The sequence below is a fragment of the Pezoporus occidentalis genome, unplaced genomic scaffold (genome assembly GCF_034315485.1).
Source record: "Pezoporus occidentalis ecotype Australia unplaced genomic scaffold, CSIRO_AGI_Poc_V1 ctg32, whole genome shotgun sequence".
In the NCBI taxonomy this organism is placed as follows: domain Eukaryota; kingdom Metazoa; phylum Chordata; class Aves; order Psittaciformes; family Psittacidae; genus Pezoporus; species Pezoporus occidentalis.
Genome location: NW_026915158.1, coordinates 2,958,739 through 2,982,819, shown reverse-complemented (window position 1 = coordinate 2,982,819; position 24,081 = coordinate 2,958,739). Strand labels below are relative to the sequence as shown.

General features: G+C 40.9%; 1 protein-coding gene across 2 annotated transcripts in view; it reads left to right on the top strand.

The window, feature by feature from the left end:
• The window catches only part of CYFIP1 (cytoplasmic FMR1 interacting protein 1), an 80,468-nt gene that overhangs the window by 4,172 nt on the left and 52,215 nt on the right, over positions 1–24,081 (top strand). For both annotated transcript variants that reach the window (XM_062628620.1, XM_062628619.1), the window contains 11 exons: positions 13,621–13,744; positions 13,932–14,021; positions 15,384–15,461; positions 16,506–16,607; positions 18,133–18,314; positions 19,576–19,672; positions 19,812–19,940; positions 20,980–21,084; positions 21,363–21,454; positions 22,696–22,813; positions 23,548–23,670. In XM_062628620.1, coding sequence (XP_062484604.1) covers positions 13,628–13,744; positions 13,932–14,021; positions 15,384–15,461; positions 16,506–16,607; positions 18,133–18,314; positions 19,576–19,672; positions 19,812–19,940; positions 20,980–21,084; positions 21,363–21,454; positions 22,696–22,813; positions 23,548–23,670 — 1,233 coding nt within the window. In that variant the 5' untranslated portion in view covers positions 13,621–13,627. Of the gene's footprint in view, positions 1–13,620; positions 13,745–13,931; positions 14,022–15,383; positions 15,462–16,505; positions 16,608–18,132; positions 18,315–19,575; positions 19,673–19,811; positions 19,941–20,979; positions 21,085–21,362; positions 21,455–22,695; positions 22,814–23,547; positions 23,671–24,081 lie in introns of those variants that run through there.

Genomic DNA, 24,081 nt, shown 5'->3' with positions numbered 1-24,081 from the left:
AGCTCTTCAAGCCTTCCCATGTGGGAGACAGTGGTCCCTGTTCCCAGGGGTAGCTAGGAGCAGCACTTGTGCCCTGCTGCCATATCCCTTCCCCAAATCTTATCTTCTGTTGCTGTTCCATTCAAAGCACTCCTGGCTTACAGACATGTTACTCATGGGAAACGATTGCAAGATTTCTCCATGCTCAGGCCAGACAGTGGGAGATTTTCTCAGTTTAATGGGGCGTCTCTTGGCAGTCCTCTCAGAGGGCTGCTTTCTGCAGGGAGGTTCTTCAAGAATATCGGTCAGGTGGTACTAGAATGACCAAGCAGATTTTTAAAGTGAAGAATTGCTACTTTGGAGCAAAAAATGGCATTCCTCCTGCCCACCCTCCACTGAAAGGCATCTTGAGAATTCAGGCAGCACATAGATTTACACTTAAGGGAGACTGTAGACTGCAGGGTTCAGCCTCAGCAATGTTCTTATGAATCAATACAGTGTTAAGTAAAAGAAAAAAGTTAAATGATGCTTTTGGTTTTAGAAATATGTATTTGGATTTCAAAACCAGTGCTGTGGTTTTATGTTAGGACATGAGTCTTGAGAGTAGATGTGCTAAGTAGTGATTCCAGCTATGTAAATGGTATGAGGAGCTTTTGGAAATGCCTCCTTTATGCAGTGTAGGTATACAAGCAGCTTGTTTCTAGGGTTTAGCTAAAAATATGGTGGTGCTGTATGCCACTTTAAAACACTTCTGATAGGGACATGGACAGCCTGTTCGCAGAAAAGAAAAATGCTGTAGATGTGAACTTGATTTATAGTCTTCTTTCAGTGTAGCTCTAATTATTTCAAGTGGGTTCACTGGCATATTAAATCAATGAGAATACACTGAATTATGCATTCTGAATGTAAAATTTAGGTGAACTGTCATGACACATTGCTCAAGATAGATGTGGATGCTGATCTGGTGATATGGGAAGTAAAGCTTTTGACGAATTTTCACTGAAACTGCATATTTTCATGTTTTGTATAAAAATGAAAGTGTAAAACGTTAGTTACAGATGATGAGCTCTCTTAGAGGGGGAAGAAAGCTTGAGAAACTAAAAGCTATTTGCGTATTTCCATTTTCTCCTTCACCCTGTCCTGTAATATTTCCTTATTTTTTTAAAGGAACTATTATAACTTGCTTCTTGTCTGATTCTCCTCCTCTTCCCTGAAAAGCACATAGGGTACTTCTTTCTTTCTTTATTTTTTTTTTCTTTTTAATAGTGCCAGAAGCCTGTTTGTTTTTTTCTTGGGTTTTTGTTTTGTTTTGTTTTTGTTCCCTCCCCCCCCCCCCCCCACTGTAATTTGGCAGAATTTTACATTATTCTTTTGCTTCAGATATGAAATAAATACTTTTAAGCATGAATAGTACAAATTTGCCTAAAATATCGTCCAACTTCTTTTTCAGATAAAGCAGTGTAATTTTTTTTGCTTAAATGAAAGCAGTGTTGCATTGTTGACTTCCTAAGTACTTACAGGTAGAGGGAAGCGGTGAGAATGACATCAGACAGCCTCTATTATAGTAATTTTTATTGAAGTATTTGTTCACTTTTTAAAGTTAGAATCAGTGCTGAAGTCGGAGCTTTAGCTGTGGGTTTGCACTGAATAAACCTGCTGGATAAAATTAATGCCTGTCATATTACCTGGCTATGTATGCTTTAGACATAGTGGGATGGATAATGCAGAGGCTCTGCCAAAGGAAACTGAGGGGGCTGCCCCCAGTGGTGCTGTGGCTGATGGCCTCTGTGCAGGCAGGGGCTCTGCTAGGTGTGTTCCACAGAGAAGTGGTTTTCCTCAGGCTGACCCTGACGAAACCATGCCTGGAAGTGGGCTCCGGAAAAGAGTGCTGTCCTCCCCTCCCCTGAGAAAATAAGGTTTTATTCTTAATTTCTTAGTTTCACAGAATCACAGAGTGGTTTGGGTTATAAGGGACATTAAGGATCATCTTGTTCCAGCCGCTCTGCCATGGATAGGGACACCTTCTACTAGTTCTGTGAAATGAAAGTACCGTTCAAGAACTCTGATGCTTTAATAAACAGTTTGTCTGAGTGGCTGTGTTGTTGCTTGGATTTATATCTAAAATTTCCAGACTCTTGCCTTTTAATCTTTGTGTCTCATTTCCATTACCTGTCATGAAAGACTGGTGCTGAGCCCATTACCAACCACTTCTTTCAGCATATGCACACAGGTATGCCCATTTTGCTTAAGGTGCTAGCAGTCCCTCCACACCAAATGCAAAGGACAATTGACCAAACCCATGTTGAATAGGCATGAGCAGTCTGTGACAGTATCCTTTCTGCAGGATGAAAGGTGCTGTGTCTGAGCAATGCCAGGCTAACTCCATGGGCATATGCTTCCTCCTCTTCTTTCTGGGGTAGTTATTGCTCTTGCTGTTTTTGTCATCCTTTGCAGAATCCTTACACGGGAATCTTATCTTTGCTAAGAAATGAGAGCGCTTTTCACAACTGCTGAACATGCCAGAATTCCTGTGCTTCAGTGCTTAGCTTCCATGCCAAGATGTGGTCTTGCCCAAAGCAGTGCCATGCAGCATTGCTTCCTTACACAGCCATGCAGCAGCAGGAAGACTTAGAAACAGAGGTATAGAAGAAATGCATATTGAAGACAGCTGTAGGAGGTAATAGCAGCAGCACAGCAAAATGAACAAAGCAGGGAAACAAGAAGATTAAACAGGGGAGGGGAGGAGTGAACTGTATGAAAGGAAAAGAGTGTGAAAAAGAGAAAGGGAGGGAGTTAGTCAAGAAGCAATAAGAAGAAAGAACTGAAAACTGAAGGACAAACAAAATGTAAGTTGCAGTTGGTGCAACTCGAAGATGTAGTATCAGGGAGTATTAAAGGGATGAGGCAAGTAAGTGTAGCAAAATAGATCTCAGCACACCAAACCTAGAATGAGACAACAGTTCAATCTTTAACTTCATTCCAGCCTGAAGAGAGGCCAGATATTGCAGAAGGGTTTTTAATATGTACAGAAGTTTAGGATTAATACATTTGTGTCCACGTTGACTCAGAACTAACTCAGCTCTGTAAAGAATTAATTAGTAAATTAACACAACCCCCCCCTCAGCCATCTAGCCCCAATATTTTATATTGGTGACTTATATCTTGGGCTTCAGGCTTAGGTACACAGATATAACAAACCAAGCAAAACCCCTCTGTGAATTCCTGTAGCACAACTGCCATTGCAGAGCGGGGTGCATGCTGCAGAGACAGGCCCTTCCTCCTTGTTCACATACATGGGATGCCTTTGGAGCAAACTTTACAGGGTTAGGCTTTTCCCATGTCATCGTAGTGGATTCTCTAATAAAACAAGTGGGGATGAGCAGAATTTTTTTCCCATTTTTTTGAAGTGTGTACATTGCAATCCATGTGAGATTCCTGCATTGGGATACCATTTGACCTTATGTTTTATCATCAGGAACTTGCATCTCCTCTAAAACTTCAAGATTTGGAATGATACTGGAGATGCATAGTACTAACCAGGCTGCCTATTGAAATATGTGGTCATTACTTGCTGCATCATTCACTGTTAGCTGCTGCTGCTATAGATTTAGTATGTGCTCATCCATGGGCTGCTGCTGGCAGGCAGGAAAAGATAAAGCCACTCTTGTGCTAACTTGCCAGCAAGAATAGAGTGAGCTCAGCCTTGCGCTAAAATACGGGAGTGCTAGGGTTACACAGCGTTCTCCAGTTGTGGGAGAGTTCTCTTACTGATACTTTAAAAGGTAGCAGTTAGTAGACTTGCATCTGGTGGCAGCCATCAAGGAAGGTGGTTCTGTCCTGCTGTAGCTCATCAGTCTCTGTGTAGGCTTCATCTGAGGAGCCCGAGCGTCCCTGTTCATAACTTGTGATGATAGTATAGTGTTAGGTCTTCCTGTCGTTGGAAATGTGCTTGAATTCATCCAGGGCACTGGAAGGGAACACCCATAGTTACTTGATGAGCATGACCGACTGTCATGAGTGCTGGTGGTCAGTGTGTCAGTGAGCTGTTTCAGCTACATGAGCATTGTTAGCCATGGTGTCCTCCTGAGCCTGATTATTTTGTGGTGGGGAGAGAGGAACAGTGCTGAGTCAGGAAAGCCTGGCTTTTAGGTTGCATTGGTAGTTGCTTACTGCTGTATCTGATACTGTAGAGTTTGTTTTTTGAGGTGATAAGACTGGTGTATCTGAGCACTTGAACCTTGTTTGAACAGTCAAAGATACACAGAATTACAGAATGTTTTATGTTGGAAGAGACCTTAAAGATCATCTAGTTCTAACACCCCTGCCATGGGTAGGAACACCATGCACTAGACCAGGTTGCTCTAAGCCATCCAACCCGGCCTTGAACACTACCAGGGATGGGGCGGCTACAGCTTCTCTGGGCAACCTGTGCCAGTGTCTCACCACCCTCACAGTAAAGAATTTCTTTGTTATATCTAATGTAAATCTAGCCTCTGTCAGTTTAAAGCCATTGCCTCTTGTCCTGTTACTGCATGACCTTGTAGAAAGTCCCTCTTCCAGGTTTCTTGTAGGTCCCTTTTAAGTACTGGAAGTGTAGGTGGGTAGCGCAGATTTTGCTTGTGTAAAGAGATTGAGATTGCTTGTCATGTGAAAAATTCACTCTGACTTGACACGAAGAGCTTTTAGTTTGGAAAGCTGAGATTTTCTAAAAAAATAAAAAATTAATAATAATAACCACCCCCACCCCCCCCCCCCCCCCAAAAAAAAAAAAAAGAAAGATTTTCTGTGCTTTAGCCTTACCTTTCCCCAGATCTGTGTCTGCTCTTGGAAGCTTGCTTCCCACCATGTACCTCTCCAGCGGCAGAGCAAAGCAGTTAATGATGTGAACCACACGGCTCCATAGGAGTCTAATACTAAATCAGCTGTTTCCATCATGTGGCCATTCTTCTGGGACTTGCTATGGTGCTGGCACGGGATAATTCAGAGCCTGAATTTTTGTTTTCTCTTTTGCGCTTATTGAGCCTTTTTTTTTCTTCCAATCGCAGATGTATTTTTGCAGGCTTAACAACATGTCAGATCTGTTGCACAAAGGACCGTCAGCTGCTATTTGCTTTCTTCTGCCTTTTACTTTAATCAGGCAGGCCAGTAAATGATGTGAAAAGCATTTTTCTGTGCTCCTTCAGCTTATGCAAATCTGTTGCTTAGGAACGCAGAGGAGCTTCAGTCCTGAAAGGAACATCTTGCTCTGATCCCCTTGGCAAAAAAGGGGATTGTGTCGTCCAGAGAACAGAAAAAGAGCATTCAAACGAGGAGATCTACTGCATTGCTGTTCTCTAAAGCACTTCAGTTATCAGCCTGCTAAATGTTTTCTGCTAGTCTGCATTGCTAGGTATGCAGTTGAACAGCTGAGGCTTTTGATATTTAATTAAAATAGAACTAAAAGGGAATTTTTGAGAGATATATCTTGGAGGTTTGAAAGAAAAGTGAATATAGTAAGTAATCATTGTGCTGATCTTGGAAGAGAAAATGTGTTCCTTTTGTTAGCTTTTCTCTTCACAAGGGCATTTTGTTTCATGGTTTAAGAGACAAACTTCCTTACTTCATGAGTAGGAGCATTTCACAGAATACTGAATCAAATTTTCTTCATAGGAAAATTATTTAATTGATTTTCTGCAGGCCAGTAACATAGAAGAATGATGCAATGGAACAGAAGAAACCTGAAAATGTGTTGCTATAGGGATAAAACTGCTGCTGCTGTGCAGACCAAGACTGTTCCTGTGGGAATGTTGTCATTACTTCCCATGGAGTTCACTGAGATTGGTCCCATAGACCTCAGTTGAGCAGGCTATTCAATCACCTTCTTAAATTTGTCTTAATTTCTGTCCTGTGCATGAACTGCATAATGCCTTTGTCCCGGATAAGCCTTTGCTTTCCCTCTTTAAATGTTGTGCATGGAATTTTCCTGCTTTTCATCATGGTATTGTGTTCTGTAAAGTAGGGCAAGCTTTACTTTATCTGTCTTATCTATCTATCTATGCCTGTTTTTAAAAGACAAAACAACTCACGTGGATATATATTTCAATTAATGGGTTTCATGGCAGTTGTAGTCTTCAGTATCCATGCCAGGCTTGAGATTTTCTCTAAATTCAAGACTCAAAGATGCTTTTGCAGACTTAGGAAAGAAGAGAGTCAGCGTCAAAGAAAGTGCTGTTTAAAGTACAGACATACTTCCTCTTTGTCTTATTTTGAGCTTGGGAACATGTACAAGCACTTGGAGATCACATGCATCTAATTAAAAGCAAAATGAAAATGTGTGTTCAGTGGACTGCAAGAAGGCAGGGAGCATCCCTTCCCAACACTTGTTTTCAGCCAAATGAAACAGCGTTCTCAGCTGCAAAGTCATAAAATATTCTAAGGTTTCTGTAATCCAGCAATTTTTGTTAGTTGTTTAAACTCCACCTTCATTATCTCACTCTTTGGCATGATTGTTCTGCAATTTTTTTGGGGTATGAAATGATTTTTTCTATTTATAAATTTCAGTGTTTGAGATTTTTTTGGGGGTTACATAGAGCACGGCCTTACCAAAACCAATTCCCTGAACGTCCGCCAACGCCTCTTCTTTCTTGGTCTGTATTCTCATGCTGATATTTGCATGTGGCTTATTGGTTGGATCTATGCTAGTTTGAAGAGTTTACATTGTACTGGGTGCAACCATGGCCCATTCTGTGGAGCAGGAGGTGGGATGTGCTGCAGCATCTCTTCTTGCACTTACGCAATTGCACTAGCACATTGCTGAACATGCTGTGGTAACTTCAACAGCGGCAAAAGAGGGAAACCATGCTTGAGCCGGTCAAGCTTTGCTGATCCCAGCTCAAAGTGTGCAGGCCCTGGCTGGCAGCTGCAGCCCAGAACTGTTGATCAAGCCTTTTATGACTGGAGGGCCCCACCCTCTCATCTCCTCTTGAGCAGTGGGAAGTTGCCCTGCAGTTACAGTGGCCATAGGATATGTTTTAGCTCAACTGTTTCAGGCTGTTTGAAGTGTAACTATCTGCATTTTGAATGGATTTATGCTCCTTTTAGACCTGAAGTTTTCTTGGTTAAATGACTGAAAACATGAACTTTGGAGAATTTCTTAATTTTGGTTTTTTTTGAGATGTGTATTTAAGATACTGGTGTTTAAGAATGGTGAAGTAAATAAGTCCCTGTGGCTTTAAATGAAAAGAGGATAGACTTAGATGAGATATAGGGAAGAAGTTCTTCCCTGTGAGGGTGGTGAGGCACTGGCACAGGTTTCCCAGAGAAGCTGTGGCTGCCCCATCCCTGGGGCAGTGTTCAAGGCCAGGCTGGATGGGGCATGGAGCAACCTGGTCTAGTGGAAGGTGTCCCTGCCCATGGCAGGGGGTTGGAACTGGATGAGCTTTAAGGTCCTTTCCGACCCAAATTGTTCTGTGACTTTCTGAAGAGTTTATGATCATTTCAATGCTCAACTCTCTACCTCTGAATGGGGACTTGGTTTTACGCTTTGTTCCCTGAAAAGCACTTGCAGTTTTGTGTTTTCCTGTGTGCCCTGTTACTTTTCTGCTAATCACAGCGGGAGGTTAGTCAACGCTGCTGCTTCTTTGACTGTTCTCATCCTGAGATTCAGCATGGCTGAACTTTTTGCCCATTCAGCTCTTCCTGCCTGCCAGGCTAAGTGTGCCAGAGATGGTGGTGTGTATATTTGGAGCAGTGAGGGAAGAGGGTCTGTCAAAAGAGAAAACAGTGGCAGGTGGGCTGCTTTGAAGAGGATAGAGCCTCAGGAGAGGCTTGCTTTGCTGTTGCTACCATGGGGACAGTCTAAGCAGCTCATCTAGGAGTAGATGAGATGTGCTTAATTTTTCAGCACCCATTTTCAGAGTCCACCTGGAAAGTGGAAGGAATGAGTGGAGAAGTTATTTCATCCATTGCTTTTTAATTTACCACTGCTAGCTGGCTGCAGTGCTTTGTGCCAGGGTAGCTTGAGGACCCAACTAAACTTAGCTGAACAAAGACGCTTGTTTTACTCTCAGGCTGTGGGGGACATTCTGGTAATTAAGCTGAAGTTAAGCTGAAGAAAGTGCATTTGTTTACATCATTGTCTCCTTCATGTTTTTTTTGTTTTGTTTTGTTTTTTGTTTTTGTTGGCCATTCATGGTAAAAGGTAATCGCTGTCCATGAACATCTGATGAGAGGGTCCAGTGGAAGGCCATAAGGATGTCAGGGGTCTGGAGCATCTCTCTTACGAGAAGAGGTTGCAGGAGCTGGGCCTGTGTAGAGAAGACTGTGAGGGGATCTCATTAATGCATGTAAACATCTCAAGGGTGGGTGCCAGAAGAATGGTGCCAGACTCCCTTCAGTGGTGCCCAACAAAGCAACGAGGAGAAGCAATGGCCATAAACTAAAGCACAAGAAGTTTCACCTCAACATGAGGCAGAACTTCTTTACGTTGAGGGTGGCAGAGCACTGGAGCAGGCTGCCCAGGGGGTTCATGGAGTCTCCCTCTGGAGACATTCATAACCTTCCTGGATGCATTCCTGTGTAACCTGCTGCAGGTGGCCCTGCCGTGGCCAAGGGGGTTGGACCAGATGATCTCCAGAGGTGCCTTCCAACCCTAATGACTGATTCTGTCAGATGAGCATTGGTAGCAATAGACCTGGTTGTGTCCATTGCCTGATCTTGCCAGTATGCAGCAGTAAGTGTGCTGTAAGGAGCTGAGAGCAAAAAACCCACCTGGAAATGGTGGTTGGCACTAGATAATCTTTAAGGTTCCTTCCAGCCTAAACCATTCTATGATTCTATGAAATTGTCACTGTGTCCAGGTGATTACCTGCTGCAACACTCCATGTTCCAAGGAGGAAGACTGCTGGATTACCTCTTTAATGGTTATGTGAGGATAAATCCTTACAGATTTCAAGATGAGAGTGCTTAAGTGTCAAATCTTTGAGTGATGCAGAGGAAAAAGTGTCTATCAGCTATAGGATTTAGATTTTAATTATTTTAGTTTATCTGAGGGACATTTAACATTGTTACTCCTTTTTTCCAAAAAGGAGAGCAGCAATTGCTATAAAGTGTATGTCTGCTTGTTGGGTAGTAGTCTAAATCAGTGTCTTCTGGAGAAAAGTTGTTTTTGCTGTAGCTTGATACTATCTACTTTTGCTTTCTTTTTTTTTGTTTTTGTTTTCTTCCAAAAGACTGAATTGTGCTGTTTATCTGTGTTCTGTAGGAATTGTTACTTGACAGTCTTAGTTCAGGAATAATGCCAATTTGCAAGTAGTTTGAGCAGCCTATGTTCTTGTACCTCTCAGAGGAGTTACTTCCCATTCTTTCCCTGTGTATTTTCAGGATATTCAATATGCCTTTTGGTTTTGGTTGTTTTGCTGTTTTTTTTAATATTTTGTGATAACATGATACCATCCTCAGCATCTCCTGATCTTGTCAACACAACCATAGAATTTCATCTGATAATTTTTGTGGTGAAAGGCTTTATTTTTCATCTGTAAGTAGATATCATCAAACCTAGTTATTTGAGGTTGAATTTTTAATGTTGGGAATCAATGTCTTTTTGAAGCTTAGCTGGATAGATTCTTAAGGTCATTAGAGGCTGTTTCTGGGCAAATCTTGGCCAAGTTTTTATGGCAGAGGCTAAAGAGGAACTGTGTGGCAATTTCAGCATTTACAAGAAGGTCTCAAGAAGCCTAAAGTTATTTAAGTTGCTTTACCTGTTTTTGTTTAACTTGGTTGCTTGCTACAAGTTACATCTGTTGGGTTGTGTGCACCACTGCTCAATATGTATAAGGATTATCTCCTCTCATCAAGCATCATTTTCCTGTTTTAGCTATTTATAGACTGACTTCCTGAGTTCTGTTTTGATCTTCTCTTCAGTAAATAATCTGACCTGCTTAATCCTGTCACTGGAAGAAATCTGAAAAGCTTGAAGTTTTTTCGATAACTACTTAACTCCCTAGAATTTGGGGATTTTTTTTTTTTTTTTACCTTTGAGCTTGAGAGCTGAATACTGCAGTCCTCTCACACTGATTCTGAAGGTAATGGACTTTTGCTCTTTTCTCTACTCTCTGCTTTCTCAGTCCTTACCTTGCTTGTTTGCTTATTCATTTCTTTAGTCTTTTTTTTTTCATTTTGGCCTTTTTTTCTCTGTTTCTTTTGTCTAAAAGACTTTTCCCCATGATTGCTCCTGTTGATATTTTTTTCAAGTAGTCTGAAGCCTCAAGAGGCATAGAAGTGCATGCTGTGTGTTTTCTGACATGCTTGTAATTAAGAGCATAGGTCTTTTACAAAGAGTTTGACATTGTTCTGTAAGGATGGAGATATGGAAATGATGTGCTTGCTAGGACTGAGAGTCATCTCCTTTTAAATACTAAAGCGGGGTATTTGTTGTGAGCAGGTCTTGCGTGGCTGGGAACAGCAGTACAGAACCATGACATTTAAAAAAGATTGGTAAATCTTTTGCCTGAATGGATTCAATAATAATCCAGCTCTGATTGAAATCAAAATGTAAACAATGCTGAGGGGAGCTTTAAGATTTGGTGCCTTTTTTGGTTTGTTTTTTCATGTGGACAAAATGTGATGGAGGTAGCTCAGTGAGCTTCTCCACACCACAGGTCAACTCTTCTGACCAAGTCAGGCCCTCCCAGTACTCATCCCAATCAGAATTGAAGAAAAAGAATAAACTTCAAGGAAGTATTTCTAGTCCTGGCCCCAGGGGTTGCACATCAGGCAGGGATGGAGCATGAACTGTGTGGTGGTGTCACCTGGCTGTGTGATGTAGTAAATTAAAAATAATAATGTAGACCAGAATCAGTAAAATTAATACAGCATATAACTGAGCTGTTAGGTTGGTGAGGCACTGGAATGGGTTTCCCAGGGAAGTTGTAAATGCTTCATCCATGGCGGTGTTCAAGGCCAGGTTGGGCAGAGCCTTGGGTGACATGGTTTAGTGTGAAGTGTTCCTGCTCATGGCAGGCAGGTTGGAACTAGATGATCTTAAGGTCCTTTCCAACCCTAACTATTCTATGATTCTATGATGTGGTATCCTGGCTAACATGGTGTGAGGGTACCCAAGCTCCAGCTGCCTCCCTGCCGCTGCCATTGTCAAACCTCTGGTGCTCACCTCTTGGGGGGCAGAGAGGAAGTGTGAATCATGGCCTTGCAACGTTTGCAAATGTGTCAAATCTGGGCAGGAAGGAGCTGTTTCCTCTTTCACGTCTTGCTAGGTACCAGAGTAAAAAAGCTGGAGAGCAGGGGCATTGAACTTGGCCAAAGAAACATCAGGCGCATGGGATACCTTTGGCAAAATTACAAAGTGGAGCTGTCAGCGCGTGATCTTAAAACAAGAAGGCTTTTGTAAGTCTGTGCCTGATTGCTTATGTTTTCCTGGTTGGAAAAATGCTGATCTGTCTTTAGGAAATTATGCTGAAGGGCTGGGAAAAATGCACCTTCCTGTATTTCTTTTCACAACCCAGAGGGCAGCAGGAACCTTTTATGGCTCAGCTTGTGCCTCTGGCCAGGTAACAGGGGTTTCCCAGGCTTGTGCTGTTAAATAGGTGGCAGTGTAAGTGAAATGAAATTTTGATTTTGCTTATGCTTTGGTTTCTATTTTTAAATTATTTTCCAAGTGTATAAAAAGGAATCCACACATAGTCCAACAGTCTGAACATAGGATGCTGATGCTGGAGGATTACTCTTGTGCAATTGTAAATACTGAGGCCAGAAGTGTGCAGGTGTGCTTTCTGGAACAGCACAAACAGGTACTAAGTTGCTATAGTTTTTGAAGCGTGGATGGATAAGCTTTTTGTAGTGCCCCTCTGTAGCGCTGTCCTGCGGTGCAGAGGGAGGCAGGGCTATGAGCCTAATGGTCCCACCACTGGCACATCCCAGAGCGGCTGCTGATACAGCTGATTCTGCTTTGATAAGAGAGGTGAAGAGGAGGAAAAGCCTCTCAGTTAAACTAACCTATGTAAAGTGTTGTTTTATTTTTTAGCTGAAGCTTGATCTATAGGTACTCAGACCAAAACCAAAATATTGTTTATGTGAAATACTCTGACTTCTTGACAACTCTATTCTGTTTCCTCTAAGGTAAAACGATTCAGAGTCTGACCTTCTCGCAGGACTTTTGCCCAGATGTGGAGGTTTTTTGGCATTTGTTTATTTATCGAAGGGATGACTCTGTGGGTTTTACTGGTCTCTAATTTGAGAGTAACTGTGGTTCTTGTGACAGAGCTTGAGCTGGGTGTAGGCAGGTGTTGGGCAAGTGTCCCAGCACAGCTCTGCCAGCCAGCACTCCTGTCAGTCCAGTCCTTCCTCCTTTTTGGGCAGGGATCACAAAATGCACAATGTGAACATTTGTTTGTTTATTTTAACAAAACCTCACATGCTTGAGCTTGAAGCAAGCATTGGGCTGGGGTCTTAAGAATCAAAAGCCCCCTGGACCTTTGCAGCGGTGGCTGCTTAAAGCTGCTGGCGAGCTTTCTCTGTACATGGCATGTTAGCTTTGGGCAATGGCTTAGGATGCATGGTTGGTCTCTGAAGGTAGAGAAGTAAGCATGTCTGGTTGCTTCTTTCCCTTTGCTCTGGGTTTTGCTTGGTTTTTTGTCAGCTGAGCCCTTCTTTGGAGAAAAGCTGCTGTATCTGTGGGGCTTCCCCCAGGAAACCGTAATTAGGTAAGAGAAAGTAAGGAGGTTTTCCTGCCAAGCCACTACAAGTGCAGCGAGTGCTGGGATAGCCAGCCTGTCCTGGCCCTCTCTCAGTGAGCTTTGTGGCAAAGCTGGGGTGAGATCTGCTCATTCCCCCTGCATGTGGGGATGGCAGGGCCCTGCTGCTCTGGGGTGCAGGTGTTCAGTGTTCCTGCCCTCCTGGTTAGAGCGGAGGGCAGTGCTCAGCAGCTCCATGCACAGTAGGTGCATGGTTATTCTCTCTGCAGAGAATAACTTGCAAAGCCTCATAGAAAAAATGAGACGGCTTGATTAGAAGTATTGCCTTAAAAATGAGGAATTTTGTACTCCACCAAGGAGGGTGGGTAGATCATTATGCAGAAGTGGATGACCAAGACCCTTTCTTCCTAGAATTTCTTCTTCTGGGTCTTCTTGGTTCAAAACCCCATGCAGTGGCAGCAGTTGGGAGGTTTATGGAGATTGCCATGACTCTCAGAGTTTTGGGGCCTCTCTGGCACCCAAAGCAGATCTGGATGTCCTAGGACACAAAACACTGGAGACTGCTGACACCTTTTGACAGCCAGGTCTCCTGGTAGTAGTATCTGTGCATAGGTTTGAATACACATTGGCTCAAAACTGAGCATTAGAGGTCATCCTTTCCTCTGTTTTTAATGTATTTCTGGTGTGCAGCATGGAGGAAGAGAAACATTTCTCAACTTGTAATAGTAAGGAGGGAGGATGTTAGTCCTTGAAGTATTTTTTAAAACTCATATAATTGTGTCAATTTGTTTCCCTCCCATTATGGTTGAAGGGAAACTCCACATTTCCTCAACATTAATAGCTCCTTGCTTTTCATATTACTCATTTGTTTTCTGTGTATGTAGCAAACATATACATGTTATATGTGTGTGCATATACATATCTATATATATGTATGTATTTTTTTTTTAACCAGGGGCAAAATGACTGCTCAAGTAACACTGGAGGATGCCTTGTCCAATGTGGACCTCTTGGAAGAATTACCATTGCCAGATCAGCAACCGTGTATTGAACCCCCACCATCATCTCTGCTTTACCAGGTATGTTGTCATTGTAGAAAAAAGAGTTTTTCCATTTCCCATTGCTGTTAAGAAAAAGAATATGTGATTTTCAAAAAAAAAACCCAAAAAAGGAAACACAAACCCCAGAGCGTGTTTGTATTTGCAATCTATATAGAAATTCTTTTCCCTACCAAAGATTTAATTCTGTATCTTGCTTTCTTTGCAGCCAAACTTTAACACTAATTTTGAAGACAGAAATGCATTTGTCACTGGCATTGCAAGATACATTGAGCAAGCTACAGTCCATTCTAGTATGGTAAGTGGATGTTCAGATATACGTTTGTATTACTTGAAATAAAAGGAAAGGAGCAAGTCTTCATGCAGCTCATTGTAAGAATTGTGGCCGCAGAAAACCAGAAACCGGGTTACCTACAGCACTTCCAGGAGGCAGTAAGATGAAAAGGTGTGTGACACTTGTTTTTTCACACATCTACTTCTTGGTAATTTTAAGATTGTCTTTCTTCTTGGTCAACCAGTGTTGCTCAGGAGTTTTCTGATTTTATTGTGCATTTTTCCAGTACTGTGAGGTGTTGGTTGTACTGACAGCTAGCTGCTGTAACTTGAGTGAAAAATTACTTTCCATCCTCCAGAATTTACACTACTTCTCTGCCAGTTCAGTAGCATTGAAGGGTTTTTGTTGGCTTTCTCACTAAGGAGTGTGTATGTTAATGGTTTATTGGCATGCTTTTGTATAAGGTATCCTGCAGTTTTTAACAGTTCCACTGTGGAAGATAAGACTTCATGCTGGTAACTCCGTCTCTGCTAATGGTGTAGCTGTTTTGGGAGACAAAGTAAATTTGTCATTTCATGGCATTCTTATAAATGAGGACTAATATGTCTTTTGATCCCTAGAGGCCAGTTCACAGATGGTGAAATAGGCAGATTAAGCACCTGATTACATGCAACTGAAAATTATGTGAATTTACACCAGTCTACTTTTAAAATTATCTGGTGACTCCTTAACCTGTTTTGATTGTTTGAATATTGTTGGACCTCTCCTTTGACATTTAAAAAAGGATATTGCTCTTCATGTGCTGACTCTTTCATCCTTGACCATTCTACCTGCAGTGCCTGAGTTTAAAAAGAAAAACAAACACCACCCCAGCACCCTGCCCCCTCAGATTAGTATTTTTATTTATATTTATAGATCACAGTTTCTTTAGTTTGGGGAAGAAAAAACAACACAAAAAAACAATCTGACCTGGGGAGATGGTAATTTTTGTCGTTAGGTAAGCGTAATTGCTGCAGTTGTTGATTAGTGATCTGACAGGTATCTGTTGGCTTAAGTGGTAGGAAGATGGTCATGTGAACTCTCTCAGAATTAGGTTGGGTGCTAAAATATATGACGGGGAATTAATGGAAATTTTTTTGGCCATGGGATTATAGCCGAGATGGACATCAGTAGCTATTCAGCTCTGATACATGTAATATGCAAGCTAAGCCTATAAATTATGGTAATATTTTACATACAGTATTGCTTTCAGTTGCAATATATATGTGTTTGTAGATACACTGATAAGAGAAACAGGTTTGTCTTGACAAGGGTTTGGAATGATGGAAAACAAGTGTGTTTAATCCTTTTTTATTACAATGCCTAATTATATTGAGTGTCTTACAGAATGAAATGCTAGAAGAAGGTCAGGAATATGCAGTCATGTTATACACATGGAGAAGCTGCTCAAGAGCCATTCCTCAGGTAAAGGATGAAGGTTAAGCTGTCATGCAACACATGAACTCCTGTCTTGGTGTGGAGTTGCACAGATGGAGCTTTGTCAATGATCTCTGAAATGTGATCTACTTTGGCACCTGAATTGTTAACCTGGGTCTGCCATAGAAGAGTGTCTTTTAGCACTCGGGGACCAGCTGGACTAGTTTTACTTTTTTCTGACAGGGTGTCTATAGCAATACCTCATGGGTTTTGTGTCAGACCTGCTGATTGGTTCAAGAGTAGTATTGGGGTAATGCCCTCTAGATGGAAAACCTTTGATTGTCAAATTTGTTTGAGGTCAAAATTTCATTCAAGAGAGTGGACCCTTACCATTCCCAAGCTTAATACTTAAATTCAGAACAGCCTTAACAAGTAGCGTAGCTTGTAACAATTAACATTTAGGTTAAACATTTAAGTTTCTAGACATTCTATGTAGTCATTTTCTAAATGTCAGGGCTACCTAGTGTTTTCTTTATCTGCATTCAAAAATAAGCCCCTGTGAATAGGTGTCAAGTCAACATAAAGTGTTTGGGAATGGTTGTACAAGCGTGGGGTGGGAAGAATGTTAAGGTGCATCAGAAAACTGAACAAAATTATAACCGTGAGTTGACACCTGCCTGCTTTATAAGGAGCTTGTAATGCAATTATTTTTGTACTGAAATGCAAAGAAGGCTTATCCTGTGGTTTAAAGATTTAGAGTGGGAGTCAGGTAATCTGTTTTAATTTCTAGTTCTGGTCCTGGTTTAGTACATGATTTTGAGCAAGTGGTTTAATGTGGGAAGAAGATTGTCCTAACCATACACAGGTGTTTGACAACTAAATTATTTGCTATGAGGCAATTAAAAAAACCCTCAGATTTTGGTGTTTTTTTTTTACGTAAAGTTTAGAAGGCTAGCATAAAATGGCCAAACCCAGAAATTTATGCCTTGAGTTTGTCTTTATTAGGGTGATAATGCATTTACTCAGGATCTCAGTTTCTGAGGCTTTATGAGGGACATTTCCAAGTGTAATGATCTTTTTAATTATCCTCAGGTCAAGTGCAATGAGCAGCCTAACAGAGTAGAAATTTATGAGAAAACTGTGGAAGTTCTGGAGCCAGAAGTCACAAAACTGATGAATTTTATGTATTTTCAGGTAAAAGGCATGTAAACAAAGTTTGTCAGTAGGCTTGTGTTTTTATGTTCCTGTTTTGTATGCCTTCATCTATTCCTATTTTTTGTATGCCTGATGTGTGCTTGAATACTGAACTGTCATTATGCTTTGAAAAAAAACCTGTATTGTCTGACATAAGGGCAGAATTTCTAATGCCTATCTTAAGATCTTCAGACAATCTCCATTTCACATAAAACCAAAAGTAGTTGCATATGGTCCCTATGTAGCACATGAGGACAGAGATGTGGCACTTTGAAAGGAAATGGAAATATAATACTTTTCACATGTATACATAAAAGCATCTTGGCACAGAAACCATTTGGTGGGGAGTGAGTGATCCGCTATTCTGGACTCCAGAGCAGCAGGTGCAACTTTGCTATGGAAATTCCTAACCGAGGCAGGCCAACCCAGTTGCTGTGACCTGCCAGCCACTTGACCTACATGGTTACTGGAGAATAGCAGTCTGTCTTGCTTTATCCTCCGTGCTGGCAGCTTGCCATTTCATTCAATGGACTGAGAATGTTTCCAGGCATTACTCGGAGGGAACTGGAGCATCTAGAGCCTGCAAGCTCTGGAGCCCACAGGAAGCGGACACTGAATGAAATGTGGTATTTCCTGTCATCTTCCCCAGCTGGCAGATCTTACTGAGTACAAACAGTCTCCTTTCATTCAAGGAGAATAGTGCTCTAATGTCAGAACAGATTCCTTTTTACATTAGAGGTTGCTGTCTTTTTCATACTTGTAATCTTCATCTCAAATGGCCCTGATGAGTGCTTGGAAATAAGCCCTCATATAAACACGTGCCAGGATGTACACTGAGAGTTGGCATGTTAATGTGCTGTGGAATTTGGATTTTTTTATTTTAAGGGAACATACCTATAATCTGCCTTTTGATGCATGCACACTTCCTCACTAAAGAGCATGAAATCACTTGTTTCAAAGGGATTTTAAACTTTCATGACTTTAGTCTTCAAAGAAGTAGCTTGACTTTTGTGCTAGGTAGGCTCTGTGGCAAAAATCACTGCTGATACTTGGAGCTTACAACAAGTATTCAGCCCCACAGAGGACAAGGGGTAAGGGCTGCATACTTAAACAGGGGAGATTTAGGTTAGATACAGGGAAGAAATTCTTTACTGTGAGTGGTGAGGCACTGGAACAGGCTGCCCAAGGAAGTTGTAGGCTTCATTCCTGGCAGTGTTCAATGCCAGGTTGAATGGGACTTTAAGCAACCTGGTCTAGTGGAATGTGTCCCTGACCATGGTGGGGGTCTGGAACTGGATGATCTTTTAGGTCCTTTCCAACCCAAACCGTTTTGAGATTCTATGACAAGCTTGTGCTTGTGCCTTGCTAGTCGAAACCAGAACACCCTGCGTACTTTAAACATTTTTCTGCCTCAGTGGTGCTTTTCACTGGACTAGCTCCTGTTGTGTGATGAAATTTTTTTCCTGGAAATTTCATGGCTTTTTCTCCCTGCTTCCTGTCATATTCTCTCCCCCCCCCCAATTAGAGAAATGCAATTGAACGATTTTGTGGGGAGGTGAGACGCTTGTGCCACGCGGAGAGGAGGAAGGACTTTGTGTCTGAAGCATATCTGATCACGCTGGGCAAATTCATCAACATGTTCGCAGTATTGGATGAGTTGAAAAATATGAAGTGCAGCGTGAAGAACGACCATTCAGCCTACAAACGGTAAGTGGCAAGGAGAACAGGACCTGGGTTTCTGCTGCCAGCATACAGGCCTCCCACGAGATGGCAGCAGTTGCTCTTTTTCTGACGGCTTTCTCTTCTAAAGTGGTCCTCGTGTGGGACGGATTGCCTTGAAACTGGGGATGTGCTGACTGCAGGTAGGACGATGAGTAAATCTGTTTTCTTTATGCTCTTCCAGCAGCAAAGTTCTTCTGCCTTTTAATGCCAAGCTGTCAAATACTTCTGTCTTGGTGTATGCTAAATGTATTGAATATACTTTGCTCAGTAAAGCTTTTCTTTTTAAGTTTGAGGGGAAACTGGTTTGCTGGTGGCTTGTGCTGCTCCTCTTCTATTTGTTCTGTTCTGGTTTTGGCATCCACTTTCGACATTTGTAGCTGAGAGTTGTTACACTTGTTCTTAAGACATTTCAGCTTTGCTGTTCAAGGTTGTTGTGACCTCAGGTTGTAGCAGGGAGGGGAGAAGGGTGGTCTATCAGTGGCCAAGTTTTCTGCTAGAGCTGTCAGATGGCATCAGGTATATTTGTTCAAACATGATGATCAGGGGAAGACAGTCTCTATACTAGCTTAAGCATCATAGAATGGTTTGTGTTGAAAAGGATCTTACAGATCATCTTGTTCCAACCTTCCTGCCACAGGCAGGGACACCTTCCACTAGACCAGGTTGTTCAGGGCCCCATCAGACCTGGCCCTGAGCACTGCCAGGGGTGGAGCATCCGCAAATTCTCTGCGCAGCCTGTTCCAGTCTTCACTTGATTCCTTGTGCTCCAAAAAAAACCTGGTGAAAATGCATTTACATGGCTTCTCTGCCTATCAGTACTACTGGATCACCTTCCTCATAGTCTTTCATAAAGAAAACCATTCAGGCAATGACTAGCCAATCTATGCTGCTTCCACTTACTTGAGATTTAATTTCTATATCTACCAGTAGTTGCCTTTTTATAGTTGATGTTGTGTCTGGAGACCTCTAAAATTACTTGGTGTGCCTTTCTATTTCTTTGAAGGCATGCTTCTGCCCATTCTCTTTCTGCTTGGTTCAGGAGTTTGGAGGCGAGAGACGCACTGAGGTTGACAATCCTGCATGAGCAGCAAATGATATGCCATTGTACTAGCATTTAAAGATGTGCTTACAACTTACAGTTCCCCTGGCAGATTTGGAGATGGGTGTGTTTCTATTCAAAGGGAATGGATTTGCTTAGAAGTAGTCCTGCAAAAGGGAAACACTGTTTTGTTTTCTGTTTTTGAAGAGCTGCTCAGTTCCTCCGGAAAATGGCAGATCCTCAGTCCATTCAAGAATCCCAGAACCTCTCCATGTTTCTTGCCAACCACAACAAGATAACACAAGTAAGCTTTAATTGTCTTTTTGCAAAGTACCTAATGCTTTACAAAACTATTAAAATGAAACACTTCCAGTTTGGTAACAACTGTTGTTCTCCAGGGGCTATAACTAGTTGACCAATATCTTTTTCTTCTTTTTTTCCAGTCTTTACAGCAGCAGTTGGAGGTGATTGTTGGCTATGAAGAGTTGCTTGCAGATATTGTGAATTTGTGTGTGGACTACTATGAAAACAAAATGTATCTAACACCCAGTGAGAAACATATGCTCTTGAAAGTAGGTTTCTTTTGGGTACAAAATTGAAAAAGTATGGTTGGGACAGGACACAAATGTTTGAAGTACTGAACTGTGTTTCTAGGAAGTATAATGACAGCAGAAAGGATGTGCTTTATTTTTAGGTGTGTGGCAAGCTTGCATGAGGCTTTGTACCAAATATTTCAGAGAACTACTAGTTTAAAACTAGGATTACTAAGTAGGTAAGTTTAGTTAGCTGGAATATGTGCACGTAATTAGAGGGTGCTGGGCAGTATGAAGAGTGGTTGGTATCAACTGTATGTCTTGAAGTGGAAGAAAAGGTATAGAGTAAGAACTGAATATTTGCCTCATGTTTAACTTCTGAGCTCTGTTAATTAGGACCAAATAGAAGCATCCCGAAACCATACACAAACACTAGAACATTTGTGTTCTGCTGCAGGGATGCCCAATGTGTTTTTCATACTTAGGCCTTTTGTTTGGTAAACGCATGCTTAAAACGCATTAAGTCACTAATGCTCAGCTCCTGCTATTGTAAATACTGAATTATAACTATCTGTTAATGAATAACTTGACCAAAATGTAATTAGATTTTTTTATGCTTCTGAACTCTTATGCTTATAATTCAGAGATGCACTGAAAGCCATAAAAAGCAGTTGCTCAGAGATGTTAGATCTGACCTTCTGTTACAGATCAGTTTGCACATACAGGATTTTAATAAAATGTTAATTAACAAAAAAAACACCACCTGTCTAAAAATAGCCATACTCTAGATTCAGTGAGAGTTTTTTGCATGCTAAACCTTTATACAAACAAGTAACACTTTTTAAAGATAACTGAGCAGGCTAATGTTAAAATAAAAACTACTAATATGCATATAATAAAAGAATACTGCAGAAAAGTATGTATTTGAAAATATATTCTATTTGAAGGAGGGTTGGTTTTAAAACCTCTTTTTTAAAATATTACTGTTTTTTATAATGATATGAAGAGCGGTCTTACTGCAGCAGGTTTTACTTCTAAGATCCCTTTGCAGAGAGGTTTGATTTCTTTTCTGTTTCAGGTTATGGGCTTTGGATTGTACCTGATGGATGGAAGTGTCAGCAACATCTATAAGCTGGATGCAAAGAAAAGGATAAATTTAGCCAAGATAGACAAGTTCTTTAAGGTTGGTTGAGATGTGATTTTAATATGTGATTTTTAAGTTAATTCTGCTTGCATTTTAAACATAATTAAATAGAATAAAGATCACTTTGGACTATAATATGGGTAAATAATCCTAGAATCATAGAGTGGTTTGAGTTGGAAGGGACCTTAAAGATCAACTAGTTCTAACACTCCTGTCCTGGGCAGGGACACCTTCCACTAGACCAGGTTGCTCAAAGTCCCTTTCACTAAGATTTATGTTTAATAATTTATCTAATCCACTTTATTCCATGTGTACAGCAGTTGCAGGTTGTCCCACTGTTTGGTGACATGCAGATTGAACTTGCCAGATACATTAAGACCAGTGCCCATTATGAGGAAAATAAATCCAGGTAAGAGGGAGAAGGAAACAAAGCAGGGAGCATCTGGGCTGGGAAGAGTCAGATCTTTGGAGTGTATTTTCATAATTAGTCTGCGGATCTCTATAATTAATAGGATTTTCACCTCGGTCTACTTTTTGGTGTGGCTATTTCACTAGTAATGTAATTCATGTAATAGATACAATGAAAGAAATAGGTCATTTAAAGATCTTTCTATGCTTCTGAACTCATTCTTGTATCTGTGACATTTCTAATCGCCTAGGTTGGAGGAAATGAAATTTATCTTACACTAATTTCCCTTTTATTTTTTTCCTTTAAATATGAAACTTTCTTTAAAAGAAATGAAGGATTTTACTAAGCAAGGTGAGCAGTAGTAGTGCATGGGTAAATAGGCATGTATATATTGTATATGGAGCAGCAACTTAGCTTGTCTCCCCTCCTTTATTTCAGCAAGGTGTGCTGAACAGCAAAATGGCTGGCAAAAGCAGCCAGTTGTTACGTAAATGGTTCCATGGTTTATGGTTATTGCTTTGTTTTAGTGAACATTTCCATGCTCCTCCACAACCTTCCCTCTATGCAGTTACGTGAATTTAGAATGTAACGCTTTGCATTTTAATTCCTGCAGAAAAACCACATAACCTGCATGTAATTGCTAAGAGAAAGTGAACAGCAGTGGGCCTACTGAGCTACTAAAAATAGGCTACTTAACCTGACATTCCTGGTAGCATGTCTTTTGTGTCCCTCTTGATAACGTGTTGAAAGTATTTAATAATGCCTCTTTTATAGTTGGGAGCATACTTTAGGCTTTTCACAGTTAAACAAGAATAACAAAAAGCAGTCTAAAGGTAGATAGATGTATCTTACAGCCTATCCCTATACTTCTGCCCTGCCTTTCAGTCCTTTTTGTTCCTGTCCCTAAGTGTTCCTGAAGAGGGCTGCTGGTTTGTTATTTCGTAACAGCAACCTTTAAAAAAACCCAGACAAACCAAACAACAAACTCAAACAGAAAAAAAAAAGTTTGTTTTTTTTTCTAAGACTTGGAAAAAGTACTGTTTGAACTCAGAAGGGTGGTCTATCACTTACGGATTGTGCAGGGCCAGAGGTAGAGGTTTGAAGAGAGAAAAGGCCTCAAACAGGAGAAAGACTAAAAATACCCGAGAAAGCCATGTATTGTGGATCTTTCTTTGCAGTGTCAATTGTACTGTTTATTGCCTAAAGCTGATTTAGGTGGGGTTTTTTGTCTTCTGAAACAGATGGACATGTACATCTTCCAGCAGCAGTCCCCAGTACAATATATGTGAGCAGATGATCCAAATCAGAGAAGACCATATGCGTTTCATATCTGAACTGGCTCGTTACAGCAACAGTGAGGTGTGTGGGCTTACAGCTATATGTGCAAATTTCACATCACTGATTAACAGTTATTGTTAAGTATCTGGAGAGCAGGTGAACCTGGGGATAGGTAAATGACAAAGCATGATCACCTGAATCAAGAAAAGTTGTCAGCAGGGATAATACCCATTCTCTGAATGGTATTTGTACTATTTAAATGTAATATAATGATGACATATCATGTACACCGCAGTATTATTCTGCCTCTCTCTCTCTGTGTGTATATATATATATATATTTAGGATATATACCCTAGAACTTTTGGGATGTCACTTTTGGAATAGGTTGTGTAGCCCTTACTCCAAATGGGTGGTTTAACAGTTTAAAGGAAGCTAAAAGTTAAGAGATTAGTAAAAAAAACCACAAACAAACAAAAAAACCCCATGTAAACACACATATGTATATATATATTAAAAACATGCATGTCTAGAACATATATGTAATTGATATCTTGAATTCATCTGCAACAATATTTTGGTGAGTAGGCATACCAGTGGTTTCCATCTTTTGACCAAAATCTATGGTGTTCAACTATGTAGTCTCTGGAAGAAAAAGCTAATATTGATGCAGGTGTTGGTATGTGGTGCTGTTTTAATGCTTAAAAGAAATCTATGTAGAAATTTGGCTCTGGATCATGCTCATGAAATCATGCTGCTGGATACAGCATGTTCTGATGTGGGTTTGTTTTTTTCTGTTGTTTAATAATATCCTAGGTGGTGACTGGGTCTGGTCGACAGGAAGCTCAAAAAACAGATGCAGAGTATCGGAAGCTTTTTGATCTCTCTCTCCAAGGTCTGCAGCTTCTTTCTCAGTGGAGTGCACATGTCATGGAAGTGGTATGTTATCTGGGAAATAAAATAAGATGAAGAAGAGGTGGCTTAATGAGGTTGGACAGGCTCTGCTTTAATGGAATGAAAAATGCATGTTGTGTTTTCTTCCCTCAGTTCCCTTCTTCATTCACTTCCTTTTTCCTCCTGCTCAAATTACATTCTTAGAGAAAGTCACAAGAAGTTCTCAGGTCCTAGGAGTAATATTGCATTTGAAAATTTGAGAGGAGATGAGGGAGAGGAAATAAAGAACCTGCAGAGTTCTTTCTCTATATTTTAATAATTTATTTAAAAAACAGGTGCCACTTAGAAAAGAGACTGTATAGGAAACTGCTTAAGGCAGAAATTGAAGAGGAGGATGCTGGAGTCCTTTTTATGCTGCAGACAACTTAGATAAAAGCTGTTTGTCTTGCCTGCACC